The 20,942-nt window shown below is 54.6% G+C and overlaps 11 protein-coding genes across 11 annotated transcripts; 4 read left to right on the top strand and 7 right to left on the bottom strand.

Moving 5' to 3' along the window:
- Positions 1-521: 521 nt before the first annotated feature.
- Positions 522-1,064, bottom strand: LTR77_009890 (uncharacterized protein; the record flags this gene model as incomplete). The annotated part of the gene is made up of 1 exon (XM_064807116.1): positions 522-1,064. The coding sequence occupies one exon, from the start codon at positions 1,062-1,064 to the stop codon at positions 522-524; it is 543 nt and encodes a 180-aa protein (XP_064654932.1).
- A 467-nt stretch (positions 1,065-1,531) lies between these two features.
- On the bottom strand, positions 1,532-2,577 carry DIP2_2 (beta transducin; the record flags this gene model as incomplete). Its single annotated transcript, XM_064807115.1, has 3 exons — positions 1,532-2,056; positions 2,177-2,321; positions 2,378-2,577. 3 exons carry the CDS (start codon positions 2,575-2,577, stop codon positions 1,532-1,534), a joined length of 870 nt encoding a protein of 289 aa, XP_064654931.1.
- A 453-nt stretch (positions 2,578-3,030) lies between these two features.
- Positions 3,031-3,990, bottom strand: LTR77_009888 (uncharacterized protein; the record flags this gene model as incomplete). The annotated part of the gene is made up of 3 exons (XM_064807114.1): positions 3,031-3,575; positions 3,615-3,832; positions 3,884-3,990. The coding sequence occupies 3 exons, from the start codon at positions 3,988-3,990 to the stop codon at positions 3,031-3,033; spliced, it is 870 nt and encodes a 289-aa protein (XP_064654930.1).
- An 867-nt stretch (positions 3,991-4,857) lies between these two features.
- On the bottom strand, positions 4,858-6,723 carry LTR77_009887 (uncharacterized protein; the record flags this gene model as incomplete). Its single annotated transcript, XM_064807113.1, has 5 exons — positions 4,858-5,266; positions 5,329-5,961; positions 6,017-6,363; positions 6,419-6,501; positions 6,555-6,723. The coding sequence occupies 5 exons, from the start codon at positions 6,721-6,723 to the stop codon at positions 4,858-4,860; spliced, it is 1,641 nt and encodes a 546-aa protein (XP_064654929.1).
- A 1,130-nt stretch (positions 6,724-7,853) lies between these two features.
- On the top strand, positions 7,854-8,566 carry LTR77_009886 (uncharacterized protein; the record flags this gene model as incomplete). Its single annotated transcript, XM_064807112.1, has 2 exons — positions 7,854-8,089; positions 8,149-8,566. The coding sequence occupies 2 exons, from the start codon at positions 7,854-7,856 to the stop codon at positions 8,564-8,566; spliced, it is 654 nt and encodes a 217-aa protein (XP_064654928.1).
- Positions 8,567-8,643: 77 nt separating this feature from the next.
- Positions 8,644-8,936, bottom strand: LTR77_009885 (uncharacterized protein; the record flags this gene model as incomplete). The annotated part of the gene is made up of 2 exons (XM_064807111.1): positions 8,644-8,826; positions 8,880-8,936. 2 exons carry the CDS (start codon positions 8,934-8,936, stop codon positions 8,644-8,646), a joined length of 240 nt encoding a protein of 79 aa, XP_064654927.1.
- Positions 8,937-9,368: 432 nt separating this feature from the next.
- On the top strand, positions 9,369-11,799 carry LTR77_009884 (uncharacterized protein; the record flags this gene model as incomplete). The annotated part of the gene is made up of 2 exons (XM_064807110.1): positions 9,369-10,133; positions 10,192-11,799. The coding sequence occupies 2 exons, from the start codon at positions 9,369-9,371 to the stop codon at positions 11,797-11,799; spliced, it is 2,373 nt and encodes a 790-aa protein (XP_064654926.1).
- Positions 11,800-13,226: 1,427 nt separating this feature from the next.
- Positions 13,227-14,526, top strand: LTR77_009883 (uncharacterized protein; the record flags this gene model as incomplete). The annotated part of the gene is made up of 2 exons (XM_064807109.1): positions 13,227-14,336; positions 14,389-14,526. The coding sequence occupies 2 exons, from the start codon at positions 13,227-13,229 to the stop codon at positions 14,524-14,526; spliced, it is 1,248 nt and encodes a 415-aa protein (XP_064654925.1).
- A 352-nt stretch (positions 14,527-14,878) lies between these two features.
- On the bottom strand, positions 14,879-16,397 carry LTR77_009882 (uncharacterized protein; the record flags this gene model as incomplete). The annotated part of the gene is made up of 2 exons (XM_064807108.1): positions 14,879-15,115; positions 15,174-16,397. 2 exons carry the CDS (start codon positions 16,395-16,397, stop codon positions 14,879-14,881), a joined length of 1,461 nt encoding a protein of 486 aa, XP_064654924.1.
- A 497-nt stretch (positions 16,398-16,894) lies between these two features.
- Positions 16,895-18,402, bottom strand: LTR77_009881 (uncharacterized protein; the record flags this gene model as incomplete). Its single annotated transcript, XM_064807107.1, has 2 exons — positions 16,895-17,909; positions 17,999-18,402. 2 exons carry the CDS (start codon positions 18,400-18,402, stop codon positions 16,895-16,897), a joined length of 1,419 nt encoding a protein of 472 aa, XP_064654923.1.
- Positions 18,403-19,055: 653 nt separating this feature from the next.
- LTR77_009880 (uncharacterized protein) lies at positions 19,056-20,171 on the top strand (the record flags this gene model as incomplete). Its single annotated transcript, XM_064807106.1, has 2 exons — positions 19,056-19,156; positions 19,211-20,171. 2 exons carry the CDS (start codon positions 19,056-19,058, stop codon positions 20,169-20,171), a joined length of 1,062 nt encoding a protein of 353 aa, XP_064654922.1.
- Positions 20,172-20,942: the final 771 nt, after the last annotated feature.

The raw sequence follows: 20,942 nt of genomic DNA, 5'->3' as shown, positions 1-20,942 counted from the left end.
CGAGTAGCGAGTACTTAACGCTCGACGGCCGTCGAGTAACGAGTACTCGCCGTAGCTACTCGAGCGAGTAGGACGAAGACGGGTATATAGGAACTAAGAATACCTCTAGTATTCTTATATTTAACTTATATTACAATCTTACTAAAAGGTCTATAACTAATTAGGCTTAAGTTAGTATCCTTACCCTTATTTAATCGTTACTTAACTCTCTAAAGAAGTACGATTAACCTTAATTACGTAAGACTACCTTATAGGATTATAACAAGGGATTAAGAACGCGCGGGTAGTAGCGCGTATTAAAGTATATTCGCGATTTCGATAGGTAGTAATAGCGTCGAGTACCTCTAGCGCGATATCCATAAGTTAGAAAGAAAGAAGAAGAAAGAACGCGTAGGAAAAGAGGTAGATACGCGGGACTAACGCGCTTAAGTGCGCCACTTTACCGTCTACGCCGCTTTACCGTTAGCTACGTTAACGATACTACGAATATTTCCGAACTAAGCATTCAGGGGCTTGTCGAGCTAGGACCGCTGCTCCCTCTTGAGAGGGTAGGTGAAAACAAACGTATTGAGCTCGAATGGCAGTAGAGCCGCTTCGCTATGTACCTGTCGGCAGGTCTCCAGAAGGGCCACTGAGTATCGACGTCGGATGTCCGGAGGAGTATTCAACGTCACCCATCGTCCGCCGTCAGTGCACCGAGAGTGCCTTTGGTCATAGCTCTCAACATCTGCAGTGGTTTCGCCGTACTTGACGGTTTGCATTGCATCATCCTCGCCGCGCTGGGCATTGCATATGAGCATGCCAACGGGCGCGGGCCATTCTGGGCCACAGCCGGCATGCAATATCCCTTCAGACAGAGCAAACTCCCAAATGCGGTTCCGGATCTCAGGGGGCAAGGTGAGGAGTGTCGGCTTGGGCTTGGGTGCGCCTGGTGGAGGTGATGGGGGAGGAGATGGTGCATTAGCAGCCAGCAATTTGGCGGTGTTTAGAATGCGTCCTGTCCACTTCTTCTTCTTCGCTGGTTCATCTGTGGTAGAATCTCGCTTCCTCTTCGATCCGGCCATCTTTTGCAAATTGGATCTGTTCTGGTAGAGTTAGTGTTGACAGATGCTTCTTGTGAGCGGCTACTGTTCTTAACAGCACTCAGATACCGCATGCGAGGACAAGCACAAAGGAGCGCCTATGAAACTTCTATTATCGCATCCGCTTCTGGCAATACTCGATAGATTCTTTGACATCAGCATGAAGAGACAAAGACATTGGAGACTTGAGATGACGGCATGCGTACTTGGAGTAACTTCGTAGTTTTACTTGAGAGAAGACGTAAAATCGGTTGACCGATCACGTAAGAAGTGCTTGTGGTACGATGTAGACTTGCCTGAACATGACAGCGACCGCTCAATGCTCCAGCCCACCAAGGCGTCTTCCCCCTCGCCCCTGAATCTGATCCTTCATGGTCACTTCCGAACCTCCTCCTGGTTAAGACACGTTTGCTTCAGCAATCCCACGTCCGTGCTCCTGCAGACCACCGCTACTTCCGCGCTACTACAGCTTCGTTCTCTTCCACCCCGTCGCTCTGCTGCTCGCTGGCGATCATGGCCTCCAGCTCCGCGTAGAGCGGCTTCAACTGCTTCGGGGTCGTGTACGCGCGTGTCGGGTCGCCAAAGCAGATGGCAGTGGTCACACGAATCAGATCGAGTGGTTGCAACGCCAGGAAGATCTCAATCAGTTTGCCTCGAATCACCTTGAAGCGGTCGCTCTCATTCCTGATGGTCGCGAACTTCTGGTAGAAGAAGGTAAGATCCTCCAAGTTCGGCATCTTCTCGACCAGCTTGATCCAGCCGGGCTTAAGGCTACCGCCGAGTGTGATGCTGAGAATGGCCTTCTTCTGGCCGAGAATGCGTGTCACTGTGAAGTGGTCGAGGTCTTTCGAATTGCGAAACGAGAAGGTATTGAGCTCGAAGGGCAGCAATGCCGCTTCTAGGCGAATCTGCTGACAACTCTCCAAAAGAGCGAGATTGTAGCGTCGGCCAGTATAGGTAGGGTAATCGATGCCCTAGGTGTGATGTGGGCAGCAGCGAGCGTGCCGCAAGTCGTAGATCTCGACCGGCTTGGTGCCGTAGCCGTGGCGCATCAAACGTGCCGTCTTTTCGTCTGTAGGCCTCGCGGTGCATACGTGAGCAGTGGTCCGACGAGTTCCACGCTTGCCTGGACTGGCGTTGATGTGGATTGTGCCTTTGGACAATACGAGGTCCCAGATGCGGTTACGAATTTCTGCTGAAAGCGCAAGAAGCGGCGACTTAGATGCGTTCGATTGTGTACTGTTGAGATACGTTAGCACGACGATGCGTCCGCTGCGGAGATGGACGCTACTTACATCTTGTTGCCGAGCAACTTCTTGCCGCCCTTCAACACGCGGCCTGGTCCTCCTTTCTTTGCTTGCGATGCAGCCGGAGCCGCCTTCTTCGATTGTAAGGATGGTGCAGCCTTCTTTGCCGTCAATGAGAGGGATGCGACCTTCTTCTCCGCCGGTCTGTAAGGCGCATCACTTCCCGCTTTCCTCTTAATGCCGCCCATACTAGCTGCAGAGAGGTAGCGAAGTGCCTTGGGGTAGGTATGAAGAGGAAGAAGAAGAAGTCCAAGGTGAAGAACGCAGCCTTTGAACATATCAACAAAAACGGGGGGCAGGGAGGCGTAAGTGGGCCGCTCCCAAAATTCACTCGTAACATGTGAATTCTGCTTCGAGATCCTGCCTCAGGCGGAAGATTGGCGGATCTCTGTATGGTCAATGGAAGGATTGTTCCTTCTACATTATACAGGTCTGAGGTGTTAGTTCAGTGCTTTCAAGCCGTCGAGTTACATAGTGCTTACAGATGCTTTGTACATCCTGATCCGCTCCACAGTACAGATCAACCGCGCACAGTTCGACAACATGAGCTCGATCTGATAGCCAACGACCGCATTCATCTTGAGTCTCCAAGTGACAACCAACGCTCGACACCTCCACCCTTTCGATCGAAGACAATGCTGCTACTCCTCCTCCTCGACCACCTCTTCGACTCTCGGCGGGTTAAACATCGCCTCCAACTCCTCATGCAGTGGCCTGAACAGGTTGACGTTGGTGTACAGCCTCGGCATATCATAGTACCCACGATGGCCACGACCAGCCCGGTCGGCCGATCCATGGCAGATGGCAAGCGTCGTCTCGACTCCCATCTCCTTGAACTCCCCAAACACCTGTAGGAGCTGCTCTCGCACCACGTCATACCCTTTGTTCGCCTGAGTCAGGTGGTAGAAGTGCTCGTGGAATAGCGTGATGTGTTGCACCGACCGCATCCTCTTTATCAACGCCAGCCAGTTGGAACTCAGAATGCCGCCAAGAGTGATGTCGACGAGGGCTTCCCGTTGGCAAGGTAGGAGTCGGTTGGCGAAGCGCTCCAGCTCCATCGCGCTCCGGAAGGAGAACGTGTTTATTTTGAACGGTAGGAGAGCCGACTCGTGGTGGATTTGCTTGCAGGTGCGCAGGAGAGCGATCGAGTAGGGAGAGCCGGTGTACTGGTCGCTGTCTTCGCCGTCTGTGGGGTAACATCCGACGTGTCAAGATTCGTACGTACCTACGTCAGGACGCATATCATCCTGACGCATCGTGTTCGCCATCTCCTGGTCGCTCTTCTTTGAGGTGCAGGTATGGGCGGTGATGTGAGGTTCAGGACCCTTGCCTCGGGCGGAGAAGATGTGGACAGTGCTAGTGCGCAGCGCGAGGTCGTAGATCCGGTTCCGGATTTCCGCAGGGAGACGAAGCAGCGGCGAGTTGGTTTGGTTGAATTCGGTGCTATATGGACTTGTCAGAGAAAACGTGCAGCATATCAACGGTGGAACTCACGGGTCGATTGCTTTATTCGAGCTCCTCAGAATCCTTCCCGTGCGTCTCGTCTTTGTCAGTGGTGCGGCCAGCCCATAGTCGCCCGTCTTTCTCTTCGACCCGCCCATGTTGGCTGTAGCGGTCTGGCTGCGGAGAGTTGGTCGTGGAGAGTTGGTCGCGGAGAGTGTTGTGGGAAGACGGATGCGAAGAGTCATTCTCGAAGCTGTGAACCCAATGATATAGCCGCGAAGATGTGTTTGTGCTGTTGTGGTCCGCGTGGAGAAGATTGAGGTGGAGGAAGCCTGGCGCCAAAGATAATAACAAAGGGGAGTCGGGGTGGCGTAAGCGGAGCCACTCCCACGTGGCAACATTCACCCGGAGCATGTGACTTTTTCGTTCAAAGTCGCCGCATCAGGCGGACAGACTCTGAGGCATGCCATGCGGGCACGGCCAGCACAACGGGCTGGAAGGAGGAGTTGGCGCACCGTGCCTTAGGTTCTGGACGACCTCTCCGTGATATACGAGTTCTGGAATGCGTATATCAGTGTCCTCAGGCCCTCAAGAAGTATCTCGCTCACCGAGAAGAGGGAAAGGGCAGTCCAGCAACACCTTCATGTCCCTTGAATCCGATCAGAAAGCCAGAGCAGTGCATACAACCCCTGGATGACCTCTCCCTTCTATAATGTTCTGCAATGCTTATATCAGCGCTCTCAGCCCATCGAAAGGGATCCCGCTTACACGGAGAAGAAGAGGCTGCGCAGACCGTTCAGACCTCTGAAGTTTGCCAACCAGAGCCGGAGCAAACCCCCTCCCCCACTCAACAAAGCAGAAAGGTGAAAGGTCGTAGCGAAGTTGATTCTTCTGTTCTCGCAGGCAGCAAACGATACCGATGGTTTGTTCGCAACAGCAACCACTGCGTCTCGACAGCGGAGACCCCCACCTGGCTCCATCCTCGACCATGCCAAGCCCAAGGCGACCGCGACCATTACCCCCCCTCAAGCGCTCATCACCGTCCGAAAAATCCCAACCCGACTCGTCCAACTCCGACACCTCTTCCCAAACATATACATCGGTATTGCGCACAGACAGATAAACACATGCACGCCCCCAATGATACAAAACACTTCCTTCGGCCCCTGGCTGGAAATCCAGCTAGCAATGAAGTAATTCATTCCGAAGCTGTAAATATTCCGCAAGTTGATCGCGGCGAAAGCTTCAGGCGCTTTGTCCCGGTGGCAGTCGGTCAGGTAGCCGTAGATGGCGATAGTAACGAAGCCGACGGAGAAGTACTGCAGGCCGTAAAAGATGACGGGGCCGATCCAGGGGTCGTGCACTTGGAGCGACCAGCCGAAGCCGAAGAAGGAGATGCCGCCTAGGAGGAGGGAGATGGAGATCATGACGAGTCTGTGCAGCAAGGGCGAGACGGTTAGTAATGTCCTAGGGACACGGCATGAAGGTGGACGTACCTGAATTCCGGCTCGTAGACGCCCTTGTTGCGGCGCGACATGAACTTGACGATCCAATCTGCCAGCGGTCCGGTGACAAAGGCACCCACGATGGCGCCGATGAGTGGTGAGATGGCGACGAGGCCAACTTCTGACACGGAGAAGCTGTACGGCTCCACGGTGAAGACCTGCGCGAGGATACTGCCCACGACGACAAGCCAGGAAGTCGTCAACCCATACGCGAAGAACGAGAACAGCACTTGCGGGAATATCAGCATCATCAGCGGCCGCGTCAAGACTTTCCAGAACGCATCATCGCACTGCCGTCCATGGAAGATCTTGAGCTCGTGGGCGTAGCTGTGCTTCGGCTCGGACCAGCTGGTGTTGGTCTCGACTTGCTCGATCGTCTCGACCTTGGACGACTTGTCGAGGCCCGCGCGCTTTTCTGCCAGCTCTTCCGTGTGGTCGGTGGTGCCGAGGTCGGTGTTGTAGGCTTCGTCGCGGCGGTAGGCGGTCTCCGGGCAGAAGAAGAAGAGGACGAGGATCCAGACGCCGTAGAGGACGGCGCAGATGCCATACGTCCAGTTCCAGCCGAGGTCTTGGATGATGTAGCCGCTGATGATGGAGCCGCCGCCGACGCCGACGGAGAGGCATCTGTAGGAGGTATTAGATCAGGAGTGGTGAGTGGGTGACCTCAATGGCAACTTACAATCCCCACATGGCAAGTCGAAGACCACGCTGATGGACAAAGTACAGGTCTGCAATCGTCGTCGTGACAAGTACTTCGAACGGCGACATCCCAATACACCCCACCAGCCTCGACGCCAGCAGGGAATTGTACGAGTGCGCGAAGTATCCCCACAAGCTGCTGATGAACAATAGCAGATTACCCAGCAGGAAGATCGGGCGTCGACCCCAGATCACGGCGAGTGAGTTGGTGAAGAAGCACGAGATGCCGATGACGAAGATGCCCCAGCCGAGACCGCCGTTGAGGGCGTTGTAGGACATGTTCCAGTCTGCGGCCATTTGGGCGTAACCGGGGGAGATCATGGGGCCCTGATGGGTATGTGAGTATAGGTGCGGTGGTGGGTAGTCATTGTGAGAGACCTACCCATGCTCCGACGATGGCGGTGTCGATACAGATGAAGAAGAGCATTAGATCTTTCTTCCATAGAGGCCAGTTCAGCGGGTCGTCTGTTGGGGAATTGTCAGCGTTGGTCGCAATGAAACTGTGAGCGTACACTTACTTGGACTCCGCGATGGCTGCGGGACAAGTAGGACATCTGAGTTCCTCCCCTTCCCGTGCTTCAGCAGCGAGGTGTTGAGACCTTGTCCGTCCGCTCCCAGGACGTCCGTTAAGAGCGCCGTGCCGGGCACATGCTCGAGATGGCTGTCGTCAAGCACACCGAGACCCATGGTTGCTGCTGCTGCTGTTCAAGAGACACAATGGCTAGGAAGATAACTTCGACTGGTTCAAGGAGCACGTAGGACGCAAGTAGGACGCTGGAAGTCTGGCCTCTTTTAGGGCACCCGTCCGCGAGCCGGTAAAACCAGCACGCGCAATTGCCGGCTCATGTTTCGTGTATATATCCATGCGAGGCCATGGCAGACATGCAGCGGAAGATGTGGTCACGTCCAATTGAGGCTGCTTCTCCGCAGACACTCCGCAGAAAGCAGGTCTTTCGGGTGGTTGATCACCCGCCGGCAGTTGTGTTGGTTGTGTGGGGTGTGGGGTGTCTGGGGATGTGCTGGCGCTGGATGGGATGGGGGATGGGGGCGATGGCCGGTCTAGAAGTGTGCCGGGGTGGATAAAACTGTTGGAGACGCAAGAGAATCTTTTGTTGAGGTATGGTAGTTGCTCTGGAGCTACGAGACCAGATGGAATGAAGTGAGGTGAGATACAGGCTGGAAAGAAGCTTACTCTCAAGATCAAGCTCATGGCGCCTTTGCCCAGGAGGCAAACAAGCGTGAGGCGCCCATGGCCGGCTGCTGGGTGACAGCTAGGAGAGTCTCTCCAAAGAAACAACTTGAAGGGTTTGAAGACATGTTGGCAGGAGTTAATGTGTTTGTAGGAGCTGTTGAGTCTCCCTTCAACCACACAAAACACCAGGCACTATCGGCCAATTTGTTTCTCCATTCTCCGCTTCAGAAGGTTGACATCGAGCACCTCCCTCCGCCTTCTTCACTCGCCACCACCCCATACATCCAGAACATCGGAAGGTTTTGCTTCCCGACAACAGCACCTAAGCACTGTGACGAGTAGACATCTCAAGCACAGCCTACGATCAAGACAGCTTTCATTGGACCTGCGAGGCGCCGCAGAGTCTACACGTCACTGGCCGTCACAACTACGCGGATCAGCTTGGTAGGTCTGGACGCGTTTCCTTTCAAGCACTTCTCTACCATTTCTTCCATATAACCCTTCTATGCTGCCCATCTGTGCCCGTCGAACAACAACGTCCCAAGCAACAAACCACTTCCGCTCAGCACACCACAAACTCACGTTCCAAGCTCCACGCTCCACACCAACAACCAGAACAGCAACAATGTCCTCCGCACCCGGCGAACAGTTCGAGGTCCGCCAGACTTCCACCTCTGAGGACTACACCCCCGACCCCTCCAACTCCATCAAGCTCTCGCCACAGCGACAAGCCCTCGTCGACGACATCATCGCCCTCTACTCCTGCGAACCGACCATCCGCCGCGTGGAACGCTACACCTCGGACTGCGTGTACGATGACCAGTTCGTGTATGCCAACGATCGGTACAAGATGGCCGGACAGTGAGTATTTCTCGGGTAAGAGATGTCTCCTGAGACCAAGATCTCTGACCAGACTTCAGGTGGTTCGCCCTGCCCAAACTCTTCAAAGCCTCCGTCAACGAGCGCTACGAAATCATCAAAAACGACCGCGACCTGATCCAGTTCAAGAACGAGCAGAGCTGGACTTTCAAGCTCATTCCCAAGACCGCTACCATCAACGCGCTCGTATCGCTATCTCTCGACCCAGATACGGTCGACTCCGACTTCATCCAGGTGAAGTATCACAAGGACCAGGCGAATGATAAGGATTACAGCCACGAAGGCGTGGGGTTCAGTTTTAAGAAGTGGCAGGCGGACAAGGTGATGCAAAATATGGACAGCGAGGAGGTGAAGTATTTTGAGAAGGACAAGGGGGCGGCGAAGGAGCCGGTGCGGAAGTATGGGAGTGGTGAGGGGGCGGCGGAGAAGGTGGATCATACTACTTCGGATAAATCATGAGGGAGGAGACATGGTATAGAGACATGAGACGATGGAAGATATGCCTTAACATCATCTACTCCGGTCGACAGCCTCAATCATGAACTCTTCTTGTTCTTGTCAACAGCACCCTCGACCTTCCCAGCCGCCGCACCAATACCTTTCGCCGCCTCATCGCCTGTCTTCTTCGCGTCAGGATGGATGCCAGAGCTCGACTGCTTGTTGCCGCCCAGCTCGTCGATGAAGCTGTTGACGTTCTTCCTTGCACTCTCGCTGGCGTCCTGTTGATTGTTGGTGGCGTGGAGGCGGAAGGTTTGGGATTGCGTGAACTTACACCGACGCCTTTGAAGGCGCCCTTCGTTTGGTCGGCTGCTTTTCTTCCTTCTGCCATTGCGATCTTCCGGCTGATACTACTGTGGGACAGTCTGTGGACGGATGTTGGTTGTTTGTGTATTCACGATTTACGGACATTATCTGTCTATACCTCATCTTCATACCGTCGCCACTGTAATCTTTACGTCGACGCGGGACGATTCGGCAGCGCGAATCAAGATTGTGATGCACGATGACATATGTGACGATTCCAGGTTCCAGGCACGTGTCGCTAGCGCGAAAAAAGCGCCACTTCAGTCGCATCGATCTTCACCAGCCACTTTTGCAGAACATCAACACCTTCTCCCACTTCATCCTCTGCGCCAACCGCCCTCTGGACCATTCGTGAATGTGTCGCCCGCTCCTTTGATCGAGTCGCCCGGCTCTACACATCGCAAACACCACTTCCAACCCCACCAACCCCGCCACATTCCACCTCAAACCCGTCGCAATGGAGCCTCACACGCAACCGGGCGTCCACCCAACCTTCCCCACCCTCTACCAACCAATCCCCAACCCGCTCCCTCACGCCCTCCCACCCCCGATCAAAGAGCGCTCCCTCCGCGCCCCCTTCGGCATCGACCCGGACCTCTACCACTTCGCCCTCCGCCCGGAAATCCCCATCACCTTCGCCGCCCTCTACGTCCTCTCCGTCTTCGCCCTGAACGCGTACAACCGCAGCCGCGAGCACAAACCCTGGGCCGTCAGCAAGCAGACATGGTTCCGCTACTTCGTCGTCGTGCACAATGTGCTGCTGTCGCTGTACAGCTTCGCGACGTTCCTGGCGATGCTGCGCGCGATTACGCATACGCTGCCGTCCTGGGACGCGGAGAATTGGGCGCCGCGGACGGCGGATGCGTTGTGTAAGCTGCATGGACCGAGGGGGCTGGGGGATGCCGCGACGTATAATACTACGATCAATATCTGGGAGGTCAAGAATACCGCGATTCATTTGGGGGCGCGTGGAAACCCGGACCCGACCGATGTTGGGAGGTTGTGGAACGAAGGGCTCGCGTTTTGGGGCTGGATGTTCTATGTGAGCAAGTTCTACGAGGTCATTGACACGGCTATCATCCTGGCCAAGGGCAAGAGGAGCGCGACGTTGCAGACTTATCATCACGCTGGGGCGATGCTGTGTATGTGGGCTGGTATAAGATACATGAGCCCGCCGATCTGGATGTTTGTGTTCATCAACTCGGCGATTCATGCAATGATGGTGAGTCCACCCTTTTAGTGGTGGAGTGGTTGAGATTGTCTTGCTAATTTGTCTGCAGTACACCTACTTCGCGGCCTCAGCTCTCGGCTACCGCGCGCCACAAGCTTTCAAGCGCACCTTGACTTCCCTTCAGATCGCACAGTTCGTCTTCGGCGCGTCGTACGCTGCAGCACACCTCTTCGTCCAATACGACATCCCAATGCAGGTTCCATACCATATCACGAACGTCGTCGAACACGCCGTCTCCAGCGCAAGCTCGGCGGCAGGCGCAGCGACAAAGTCAGCTGCCTCAGTCGCATCCGGCATTTCCTCCTTCGCAGAGTCACCGACCGTCGCTCCCTCAATGGGCGCGCTCATCAAGAAGCTCCTCCTCCGCGCAGCAGGCGAAGAAGGCGTCGCAGAGCGCATCGGCATGGAGCAGAAAGTGCGCGATGCTGTGCGGGATCCCCTTGGCGTCGCCGGCAACCAACTCTCCGGCATGGAAGACAAGGTGGAGAAGTGGTACGAAAAGCGCTTCGAGACGCACTACCGCTCAGAGTGGACGAAGGTTAACTGCATCGACACGAGCGGCGAAGCATTCGCCATCTACCTCAACCTGCTCTACCTCATGCCACTGACCTTTCTCTTCGCCCGCTTCTTCGTGCGAGCCTACACGCAGCGTGGAAAGCGTAGTTCCTTCTCGGAGGCGGTCCGCAGCATCTCCGAGTCAGCCAAAGATGCTAGCAACGAGACAGAGAACCAGGTCGAGAAATCCGGCAAGAAGGCAGAAGACGAGCTACAAGAGCGTGGCCCAGAAGTCAAGGACGAAGGGCAGAAGCGACTCGATGAGCTTAGGAACGATGTCAAGTCGTTAAAGGAGGGCACGTTTCGTGAGAGGCGAGTGAGCGACCGCGTGCAGAGCTACGAGAAGAAGGTTAAAAGTGGTGCGGAGAACGCGAAGGACGCGGCGGTGGATGCGGCGCAGAAGGCGAAGGGGTATTTGCAGGGTGAGACGGGTGGGACAAGTAGTCCGAGGAAGGGGAGCCCGGCGAAGAAGGCGCCTGCGGAGAACGAGAGTGCTGTGGAGGATGAGCCGGCTGCTGGGAGTGGAGGTGATGCTGCACAGAAGAAGGGCAAGGATGGCTCGGCCGGTGCTGCGAATGGCTCGAAGGACAAGGATGAGGAGCCTTCCAGCGGCGGCACGAATGCTTCGAAAGACCAAAAGCAAGACTCTTCGGCCCCAGAATCCGACAAGAACGGCTCTTCCGACAAGAACGGCTCTTCCGACAAGAAAGACAGCCCACAAGCCGCACCGAGCGAGCCAGCCAAAGAGGAAGAAGCATCAACCGAGCAACCAGCAGAAACCCAAGACGAGAATATCGCCGACTCCCAAGCGCTCCGCCCCGGCACCGGCAAGAACGGCGAATCCCTCGCCTCATCCTCCGCACAACCAGGAGAGTCCGAAAACAACGACCCCAAGTCCTCCCGAACCGAAGAACAAACCGACGGTCTCGCCGACGACGCCGAGCAACAAGGCCAACAACCCGAGCTGAAGGACCAAGAGGACACGGACGCGATGGGGAAGTCGGGGAGTATTATCGATATCGCTAGTAAGAAGGCGGAGGAGGCTAGTGAGGAAGCCGGTGCGGAATCTGGTGGTGCAGGGGGCAAGAACGGTGGGACATGAGGTGTGCGGCAAGCCGGGCTAATGTCTGCGTCTGTAGGACGAGCAGCGCGGCGAGCGGAGCGGGGTGGGCCGACGACGCCTCCGCCTTTGACGCGGACGGGCTCTGAAGTGATGGTTATCTCGCGACCTACCTCGTCTGCGTCTGCGTCTGCGTCTTCAGCAGCATCATCGTGGGAGAGCCCGGGTCTGAGGCGCGCGCAGTCTTACGCCGGGGGAAGTCCGATACGAGGCAGTCCGGCGAGAGCGCTGTTGACGAGACGGAGCACGAATATTAGTACTAGTTCGCTTGGTTTGCGGTAGGGGTGGGGGGAGGGGATGATACCATTGTGTGTGTTTGATTGATTGACTTTTTTTGCAGCGTGGTGCTTTGGGATGGGAAAAGCGGTGTGGGATGGCGAGGGAGGGAGGGGGGAGTGTGTTGTGTAGATAGGTAACTGCTGGAATCCTAATGTCTATCCTGCTGATTTCATCATCAGTGGGTACCAGTTTTGGTCCCATACCTTCCAGCATGCGAATGTGCTCTGATCTGGCTGCGAGTTCTACATTCCGCGCTCCTGACGTACGTGCGTCTAAGCACATAGAGGCAAAGAGAGGCTCGAAGGCGATGGCGGACACGCGGTGCAATGTGCGCAACAGATCCACAGGATACACGAGGAGGTGGTACGATGCGAGCATGCCAACACATTGTTTGTGCTGCTTTGTGATGCCTTCTTGTCACCTGGGTCTGGCGCCGCTGCTGGCTTTCTTTCTTGAGTTTCTGTTTTCTGCAGAATGAGTCGTTACGAGGACGGCTGACCTCCCGATATATTCATTGGCAGTGGAGGTGGATGATGACAACTTTGACGAAGCGCTGGGTGCCGTTGAGATGGGTGTTGAGGACGGAAGAATCAACTGACAGTCGAGAAAGTCCGACACCACTGTTTGATGCGAAGGCTGCGGAGGATGCCTTGCCTCCGCTATCAACTACGGGACTGCCCTCTTCGGATGGGGAGGGTCTACGAGACATACCAGACGAGCAAAGCCAGTCGACCTTTTCCCAATGCTCCCCTCCATCTTCCGTTCGTGGTCATTCCTCCGCGACGTCTCACCATCTGCGACTTGGGCGACATCTTACGCTGCGTGTTCGACTTCACCCCAGCACAAATCCATTTGCTGAGTATCCAGAAAGTCTTCAAAGCCTTTCATCGCAAATCGCTCCCGAACATGTACAAGAAGATGGACGTCGACCTCCCAGACACAGAACTTACCGAATGGCACAAGGCGCTGGTGAAATAGGGACACCCTGGCCTGCAGTACGCGCGAACCTTGACTCTCCGAACTGACAGGCCACACATAACCAGCGCCGTGGAGTTGAAGTGGGTGCGAGACTTATTGGACCGATTCGAGAGGGGGCTACTGATTCGGTGTTCGTGAGTGAGGCCGTCGGAATGCCTGAAGCTGCGCTGCTGAACGTGAGAAGCTGGGCCGCGTACACCCAAATGCCGGCGGCGCTGCTCGAATTGCTATGGAGTCGCCAAAGGAACCTACGGAGTCTGGAACTAACGAGGCTATGCACGCCTCAGGACGAGATCATGCTGCTGGACACATTTGATCCGCACTGGGTTAGATGGTATCCCAACTTCACCGAGCTTGTCGTTCGACCGAACATTAAAGACGGTGCTTGCGCCGCAGGGCATTCTTTAAAGCACTTTGTACGTCCGAGGATCGGAGACTTCCTGACCTATGTGCTGTTCGACCATGCTGACCTTCGAATTCTCTTGACTTTCCAGAATATCAAGGAGCTCGTGGTATACGGCCATCTCTGGGAAGAGGACGATATCCATGGAAGGGACTGGAATGAAGCGAGCCCCAGCACGAGGGACAAACTTGGAGAAGGCTTGTTCCCATCGCAGCCCCCGTCGTTTGATACGCTGTTATCCAACAGCGCATTCAAAGCGTCCAACCTCAGAACGCTGGACCTACGCGACGTCAACCTACGCTTCTGTCGAGAATCGTGGTTTGTATTCCAGGATCTAAAGAACCTGACCAGCCTCGCGCTCTGCTACTGCTTGCACCCTGATGTATTCCTGACTGCGCTTATGCGCGACTCTGTTCCCGGGCTCGAGGAGACCAAGTTGGTTCACAGCGTCGCCGACGGAGGCGGCGATCGCACGCTGATCGAGCTCGCTGTACTTTTGAATACCTGTATCTCCTTCTATCCACCTCCGGACAAGGCCAACGACCAGAAGGCCGGGCTTCGTACGCTAATCCTCCATCTCCGGAACCTTGGAGACGATAGTCAGTCGACTGCACACGCCCTCGGATCCCGCATAGGAAAGCATGGCAAGACGCTGCGGAGTCTCTGCCTCGACTTCAGGTACAGCGACAGACGCAAGAATCCGCTTCCGAGAGCAGTAGTCTGGCACGCGGCGGCCTTGAAGCAACTTCTACGTGACTTTTCTCAGCTACGAGAGCTAGCGATTGCAGCGCCGCCGTGCACGTGGTCCTACCAGGCAAAGCGTTGGTATGCGGAGAAGAAAGACTTCAAAGCAGCAATTGTAAGTAGGACAACATGCTTCGATCGAAGCGACTCACTGACGGTACCGGCAGAACGTCATCGTGGATAATACCAATCTCACCGTGCTGAATCTACTGGACTGGCCGCTCGACTATCACCCCGAGGCAGAACCTTATCTGGCACGCCTCCGTCCAGCCCCAATTGGCAAGGCTTACCAAGGACCTGTTTGACTACATCAACATCCGTTCCCACCTGTTACGCCAAGGCTGGAACGAATTTGAGGTCATTGCTTGGGGATGCCGGGAGCAGGGTACTGCTTATCCGCTGTACGTACAGAGAGCACGCTGGAGTTCGGGACCATCCCAAGAAGGAACGTCAAGTATCTGCTAATAGCTTACAGTCCACGGTATTTTGCCCAGGGCATGATCAAACGCGATCACAATGAGTATGGGGACACCGCTGCAGTGCAGATATCGCTGCTTAGAATTGAGGCAGGAGAGGATGGAAGGAGCGATCTTGTCCTACGAATGGCTCAACTTTAACAAGACGTCTCGTCTACACACCAAACCGCATGACTTCTACCTAGAGGACGAAGAGGAGCTGAAGGAACAAAGGCTTGAAGGAGCTGGTGCAGACGGTGGAGGGCACAGTAATGCTGTGTTTGACTTCGACAGTGATGAAGCAGAGGACGGCGACGCTTGACAGACTAGAAATTCTGGTTTTTGGCTCAGTTGCAGGAAACGATTCAAGGTCCGTGTCACTAAAGAACTGCATTGCACGCCATACCATGAACTCAAACCCCTCTTCCGTAGGGCGGACCTGCAGACCGCGGTACTTGTCGCAGCGGTATATCCTGCGTCCTACCCGCCGCTCTCACCGGCTGACCCGCTCCACATGTGCACCTAGGTTGATGACGCTTGTCCACAAAGTACATAAAAGCAAGCAAAAGCAAATTCAAAGCCATCAACGCCGTCGCAGTCCATGTGAGCGCCAGGAAGTTGTGCCCGAGATACGCTGCTAAGCCGAGATCATTGCCCAGGAAGTTGACCACTTTAGTTGCGGCGAGAGCAAGCCCGTGGGCTACGATGGAGGCCAGGCCGAGAGCGATGAATGCGAAGAGAATGAGCACAGCATTCGCGAACGCCACCTTTCTGCTCGGTGAGATGGCGGCCCAGATGGCCAGCACAAGGGCAGCGATAACATGTACGATGCCGATCCAGTAGACGATCCGGATCAAACTCAACGGGTCAACAGCAGAATGCTCCTCACAGGCATCAACATGGCTATGCACACTATCCGGTCCCGTCGGCGTCGGAGGTCCAAAGTCGCCCATCGTCATATTCGTCCCGTTCTGGAACACATATGTGCCTCTACAGCTCGCCATGACATGGACATTGTAGAAGTCATGAATGTGCATCTCGTCGATCAGACCAGTGTAAGCCTCGTTGATGAGCTTGATGATCTCGTTTTCGATCTTATTGACGATGGAAGTGGCTTCGCTGGCAACGGCGGATTCGACTGAGTTGGCTTTGGAATGGAGGTAGGATGTCGCTTCGCTGATTTCGCCTTTGCCTTTGCTCTTGAGCGAGTGGACGTCGGAGGCGATGTGGTGGGTTGCTTTGCTGCCGAGTGACTCGATACCGGAGAATATGTCTCGTTCCACCATGGGTGCCATGGTGATGAGAGTTGTCGGTGCCATAGTTGGTGTTGCAGGCAAGATGATCAAGTCGGCTCGCTTACTCAAGCCTATGTCGTCCAACTGAAAGCTTCTGACTTTGTTCTCGAGCTTCTGGACGACGTTTTGTCCGATCCTGGAGGTGTTGAGGGTGAAAACGCTGTAGTCTTGCATCATGGATGTTGTGTGGCCCGCGAAAACGCAGAGGATGGACAGTATCAAAGATATCCCTGTGACCAGCACAGGTGTGATGGCGAGGAGTAGTATGGGCCAGCTTCGTTTTCTAGACTGAACTGAGGTGACATTCTGTTGTCCTGGATAAGGCTGCTGTGCTTGATATGGCTGTTGTTGTGTCTTCTCGGCCTTTGCGGCTCTGGATTTCTTGAAGGCCTTCATGCCCATTCGGAGAACCGGAATTGCAAACATTGTGTGTAGCTTTCAAGATCAGCGTGAGTTAATCGTGGGTCCGCTATTCAGCAAACAGTGTGGAATGTGATAGGTGGTAGTCAGACCAGTGTCGGGGCCGACAGCTTGGATCACTGGTCGCGAGATTGTTCCAGAGCAAACAAAGGGGTCAGACAAAGATTCATATCGTGTCTCGCACGCGAGACCACATGGTCACAAAGGGGTAAATCAGGCACTCGGCACCTGGTAATACCGGCAGTAGCCGCTCTTTGTTCCCAGTCTTGGTCTGCAGTCCAGGTCTCATTGAGTATCCGGTGGTGTCGTAAAGATACAGCAAGATGGGGGAAGCGTTGCGCGCGAGTCAAGGGTACCCTTCGGCTTAGAGAAGGATGGCATGCATGGATTGCCAGACACAAATCATGCATTCCAGGTGTTGCCACAGGGCCGATATGGCAACAGGACCGTTTTGAACCGCCTCTAAAGCACCAATTCCCGCGCATGGTGTTGCAGCGGAACACCTAAGTTTTGCTTTCTTTCGGAGTTCTATCGCCATCAGCGTCTCTTCTCCCCAAAAGCCAGTCAACCGATTCTTGAACATTGCCATCGTTCTCTCTGAGAGCAAATTGCGCCTCAACCGCAGGAAAGCCCATATCAATCAACTCAGCAAGCTCACGGCCATCTGTTCCTGCATCCCGTGAATCATGCTCGGGAAGTCTTGTTCCTTCGATACGACTGCCGAACTCTCTGTTCATCACAGCGACCGGGTCGCGGCCTTGCCAGGTGACCTTGGTGAAGCGGATACACTCCTCGAGCACTTCAAGGCGTGTTTTGCGCTCTTCAGAAGATAGCGCAATCTCCGGAATAGTCGTCCAACCATGTTTCCTCTCCTCGTACCGCATGGTTTTCATGTCCTCTCCCCTGCCTTCTGCTGTGACCTTCTTGCACCAAATCTCACTCTGCTCCCAGAGCGTGTCCAGACCTGAGAGGATCAGCAGGATTTTGGCATTCTTGTCCAGGCCAACACTGGTATCTACCAGGCCAGGAGAGGCACGCGGATGGGCGGCCATCTCACGGCTGACGTAGGTGGCGGCCAAATGGTCGTCGATATCGAGGCGTTTATGCTCTTTCACAGGCGGCATGCGCTCATGCCGAAAGCGCTCGCTGGGCAATTGACGGAGGTCGAGGCTTGGATAGAGAAGCAGCAGCGGTATAGGCGTAGCGTATTCATCCGGGATGGGTGATGGCCATGCCGGGAGGCCTAAGCTTGCTGGCACACTGAGAGCCATGTTCAGTGCGATATTGCCTCCACTACTTGCCCCGCTGAACGCAATGCGTGACGCATCTAAGCTGATCTCTGGTAGAGGTGGCAGAGGGATCTTGCCTTCCTCTCGCTCTTCCTTCGGACCGAGTTTTTGGAACCATTTGTCCTGGAGGTGCTCGGCTATGCCTCTTCTGAGGACCTCGTAGCCCGCATGTGAACGATTGAGGAGCGCAAAGGATACATCTTCAGCATCCTCGATGGCAGCAGGAAATCTGTCAGGAGTCAGCAGAGCAGATTACATGACTCGGCGATAATGAAAAAGAAGTTGGTTCGAACAAAGAAGCGGGCATGGTGTACTGACTTGTCTGCAGGAGCCATACGATAGTCCACACTGATCACAACAGCGCCCAACTCTCGGGAAAGGCGTCCGCAAAACGGTGCCTGCTCAAGGCAGCTGCCAAGATAGAAGCCTCCACCATGGAAGTCAACAACGACAGGAAAGTTGTCCGGTGTTGGAGCATGGTTCGCTGATCCAGGGTTGGGGAACCTGACTGGAGGCACAAAGATATACAGAGGGATAGATCGTCCTCGTTCCCTCGAGGGCAAGTCGAGAAGGAATGGTTGAGGTCCTAAGGGATTCGTTATTCGAAGCGTCTCGATGGGTACGGCTCGCGGTAGGCGCACGAGTGCGGTTTTGAAGATGGTTGATGGGGATTGTCCTCTGAAGCGTTCTAGCTTACGCCAGATGTTGTGCCGGTCAGACATGGTGGAGATGGGGAGTGTTGGAGTAGCAGATCAGTTGGACGATGGAAGCATTGTCGTGGCATTAATGCTTCAAATGCTTGATCCATCAGGCCCACCGCGACTTCCGCGTACCTCAAATTGGTTGATAAAATGTGATAGGTGAGGTGAGCCTGTCGGAAGGAGGCGGGTGGCTGTGTGATGTCAGTGCTTTGAAGGCTTTCCAAGTTCTTTGCAATCCAGGGATAGTCTTCAACAACTTCCTACATGTATGTCCACCTCTATCGTCGGATCGAATGATTGACGGTGAATGTGAAGTCGAACGATTGCGTGCATAATTACAGAATTTCTCCAAGACCGGGCGTGAAGCCATCAGAGGAGATAGCTGAGACGATGGCCAACTCGCTCCCTACGACTAACAGCATTCGAATGTGAAGATGGTGTTCCGACGTCTAAGAATTATACGGTTAGATTGAGTCTCGCAATACTCAATAGCCTACGGGTCACGAACGAGCACCAAGCACTCCAAAGACTTGCACAATAAAATGCACGCTGCACAAGGTTGCGTCAAGATGATCGCCACTTCAATAATCCATGCTCCTGTGGGTAAGTGGTAGGAGATTCTTCGCGTCGTACACTCTTCCCTTTCATTATCCCAACCCCGTATAACATCAAGTATGAAAGCCATCGTGGTCGAAAAGTACGGCGGCGTAGAACAACTGGTCTCGAAGGACGTCCTAGACCCTACACGCCCGGAAGGCCTCGACATTCTCGTACGGTATGTACTCCAACTCCATCCTTCTCTGGTAGGTGTTACTGATCTTGCCGCCAGAGTCAAAGCATGCAGCGTCAATCCTATCGACATCAAAGTTCGCTCGAGAGTCTACGACGATTTCCCGGACTACTACGAGCACGTTCCAAAGGACAGCTACCAAGTACTAGGCTACGATGGCGCAGGAGTCGTGGAAACCGTTGGAAACGATGTCAAGGGCTTCAAGCCAGGCGATGAGGTCTACTACTCTGGCTCACCTATCCGTCACGGCAGCAACGCCGAGCTGCAACTCGTCGACAGCATGTCAGTGGCAAAGAAACCCCACAATCTCAGCTTCGTGGAAGCAGCTTGCATGCCCTTGACCTGGATCACGGCGTACGAAGCTCTCGTCGAACGCATGGAGATCCAGCCGGGCGAGCAAGCAGCAGTCTTAATCGTCAATGGAGCTGGTGGTGTCGGTTCAGTAGCCTCGCAGGTCGCCCGTCAGATCCTCAAACTACCCGCGGTCATCACGACTACATCTCGACCGGAGACGACGGATTTCAGCAAACGAAAGGGCGCTACCCACACGGTGAACCATCGCGAGGATATTCCAGAGCAGATCTCGAAGCTTGACTTGAAGGTCCCGCTGAAGTACGTCTTCTTGACACACTCAACGGCGAACTATCTGCCGGTTGCGACCAAGATCTGCGCCCCATTTGGCAAAATATGCTCGATTGTCCAGACGAAAGACTTCCCGCAGTACGGTACAGAGATGATGGCGAAGTCGCTGACTTTCGTGTGGGAGCTGCTGGGGACGAAACCTTGGTACAAGACTGATGTCGGTAGCCACGGCAGGATGCTGGAGGAGCTGAGGCAGTTGCTTGAGAAGGGAGAAGTGCAGTGCCATCATACGCAGACGCTGCCGCTGACTGCTCAAGGCTTGAGAAAGGCACATGAAGCCATTGAGAGTGGTGGCAGTATTGGGAAAAACGGGTTGAGTGTTGACGATCCTGGTATTGGTGGGCAACCTTTTGCCTAGTCGTAAATTGATAGCAGTCACAATTAGACGTGGTTCTCTTTGGTGAGCTGGTCGTGATCGTGGACAGATCAAATTCTGAATCATTTCCTGCTTTGCTGATATCCGACTTCTTAGTAGTGAATATCAAGGCAGACGCGTGGAATGCTCGACTCAATCAATTACCATTCCGCAAGAAATTGTATACCAAAGAATGGACTGTGTGTAAGGTATGCTTATGCATCTGCTGTGATCTCGGGACGGGATGCCGAGGCACCGGCTGAAGGAGCTGAGATGCCAATACAATCTCACCTCAGCCTGCCGATGGTCTACCCTTCGTGTTGACACGGCGGAGAACGTCGAAACTTCATACCATTGCACAGCATGGCGAGAATTGTAGAGGGAAGTTTTCACTTACTAGAGTTTGGATTTAGGATCGGGTTATACGGCTTGCTTGCGGTATGCTCTCAACTCCACAAGAAGGGCGAGGCTGACATGGGCAGTTGTTGGCTTACGCGGTGCTCAAAACTGCATACAACATCTCACCTCTGCATCCTCTGGCGAAGTACCCAGGTCCTCTGCTCTGGCGGGCAACCAGGTTGACAGCATCCTACCACCACAGCCGTGGTGATCTTTACAAATGCATCGCAAGCATACACGCTCAGTATGGAAGCACCGTCCGACTCGCTCCTGACGAGTTATCTTTCAGCGACCCCTCAGCATGGCCGCAGATCTACAATTCGCGCCCGCAACTGGCGAAGACAGACTTCCATTTTGCTCCAAGTGACGAAGCGA

The sequence above is a fragment of the Saxophila tyrrhenica genome (genome assembly GCF_035928015.1).
Source record: "Saxophila tyrrhenica strain CCFEE 5935 chromosome Unknown scaffold_19, whole genome shotgun sequence".
Taxonomy (NCBI): domain Eukaryota; kingdom Fungi; phylum Ascomycota; class Dothideomycetes; order Mycosphaerellales; family Extremaceae; genus Saxophila; species Saxophila tyrrhenica.
Note: the sequence above shows the minus strand (reverse complement) of the source record. Positions and strands in the feature narration are given on the sequence as shown.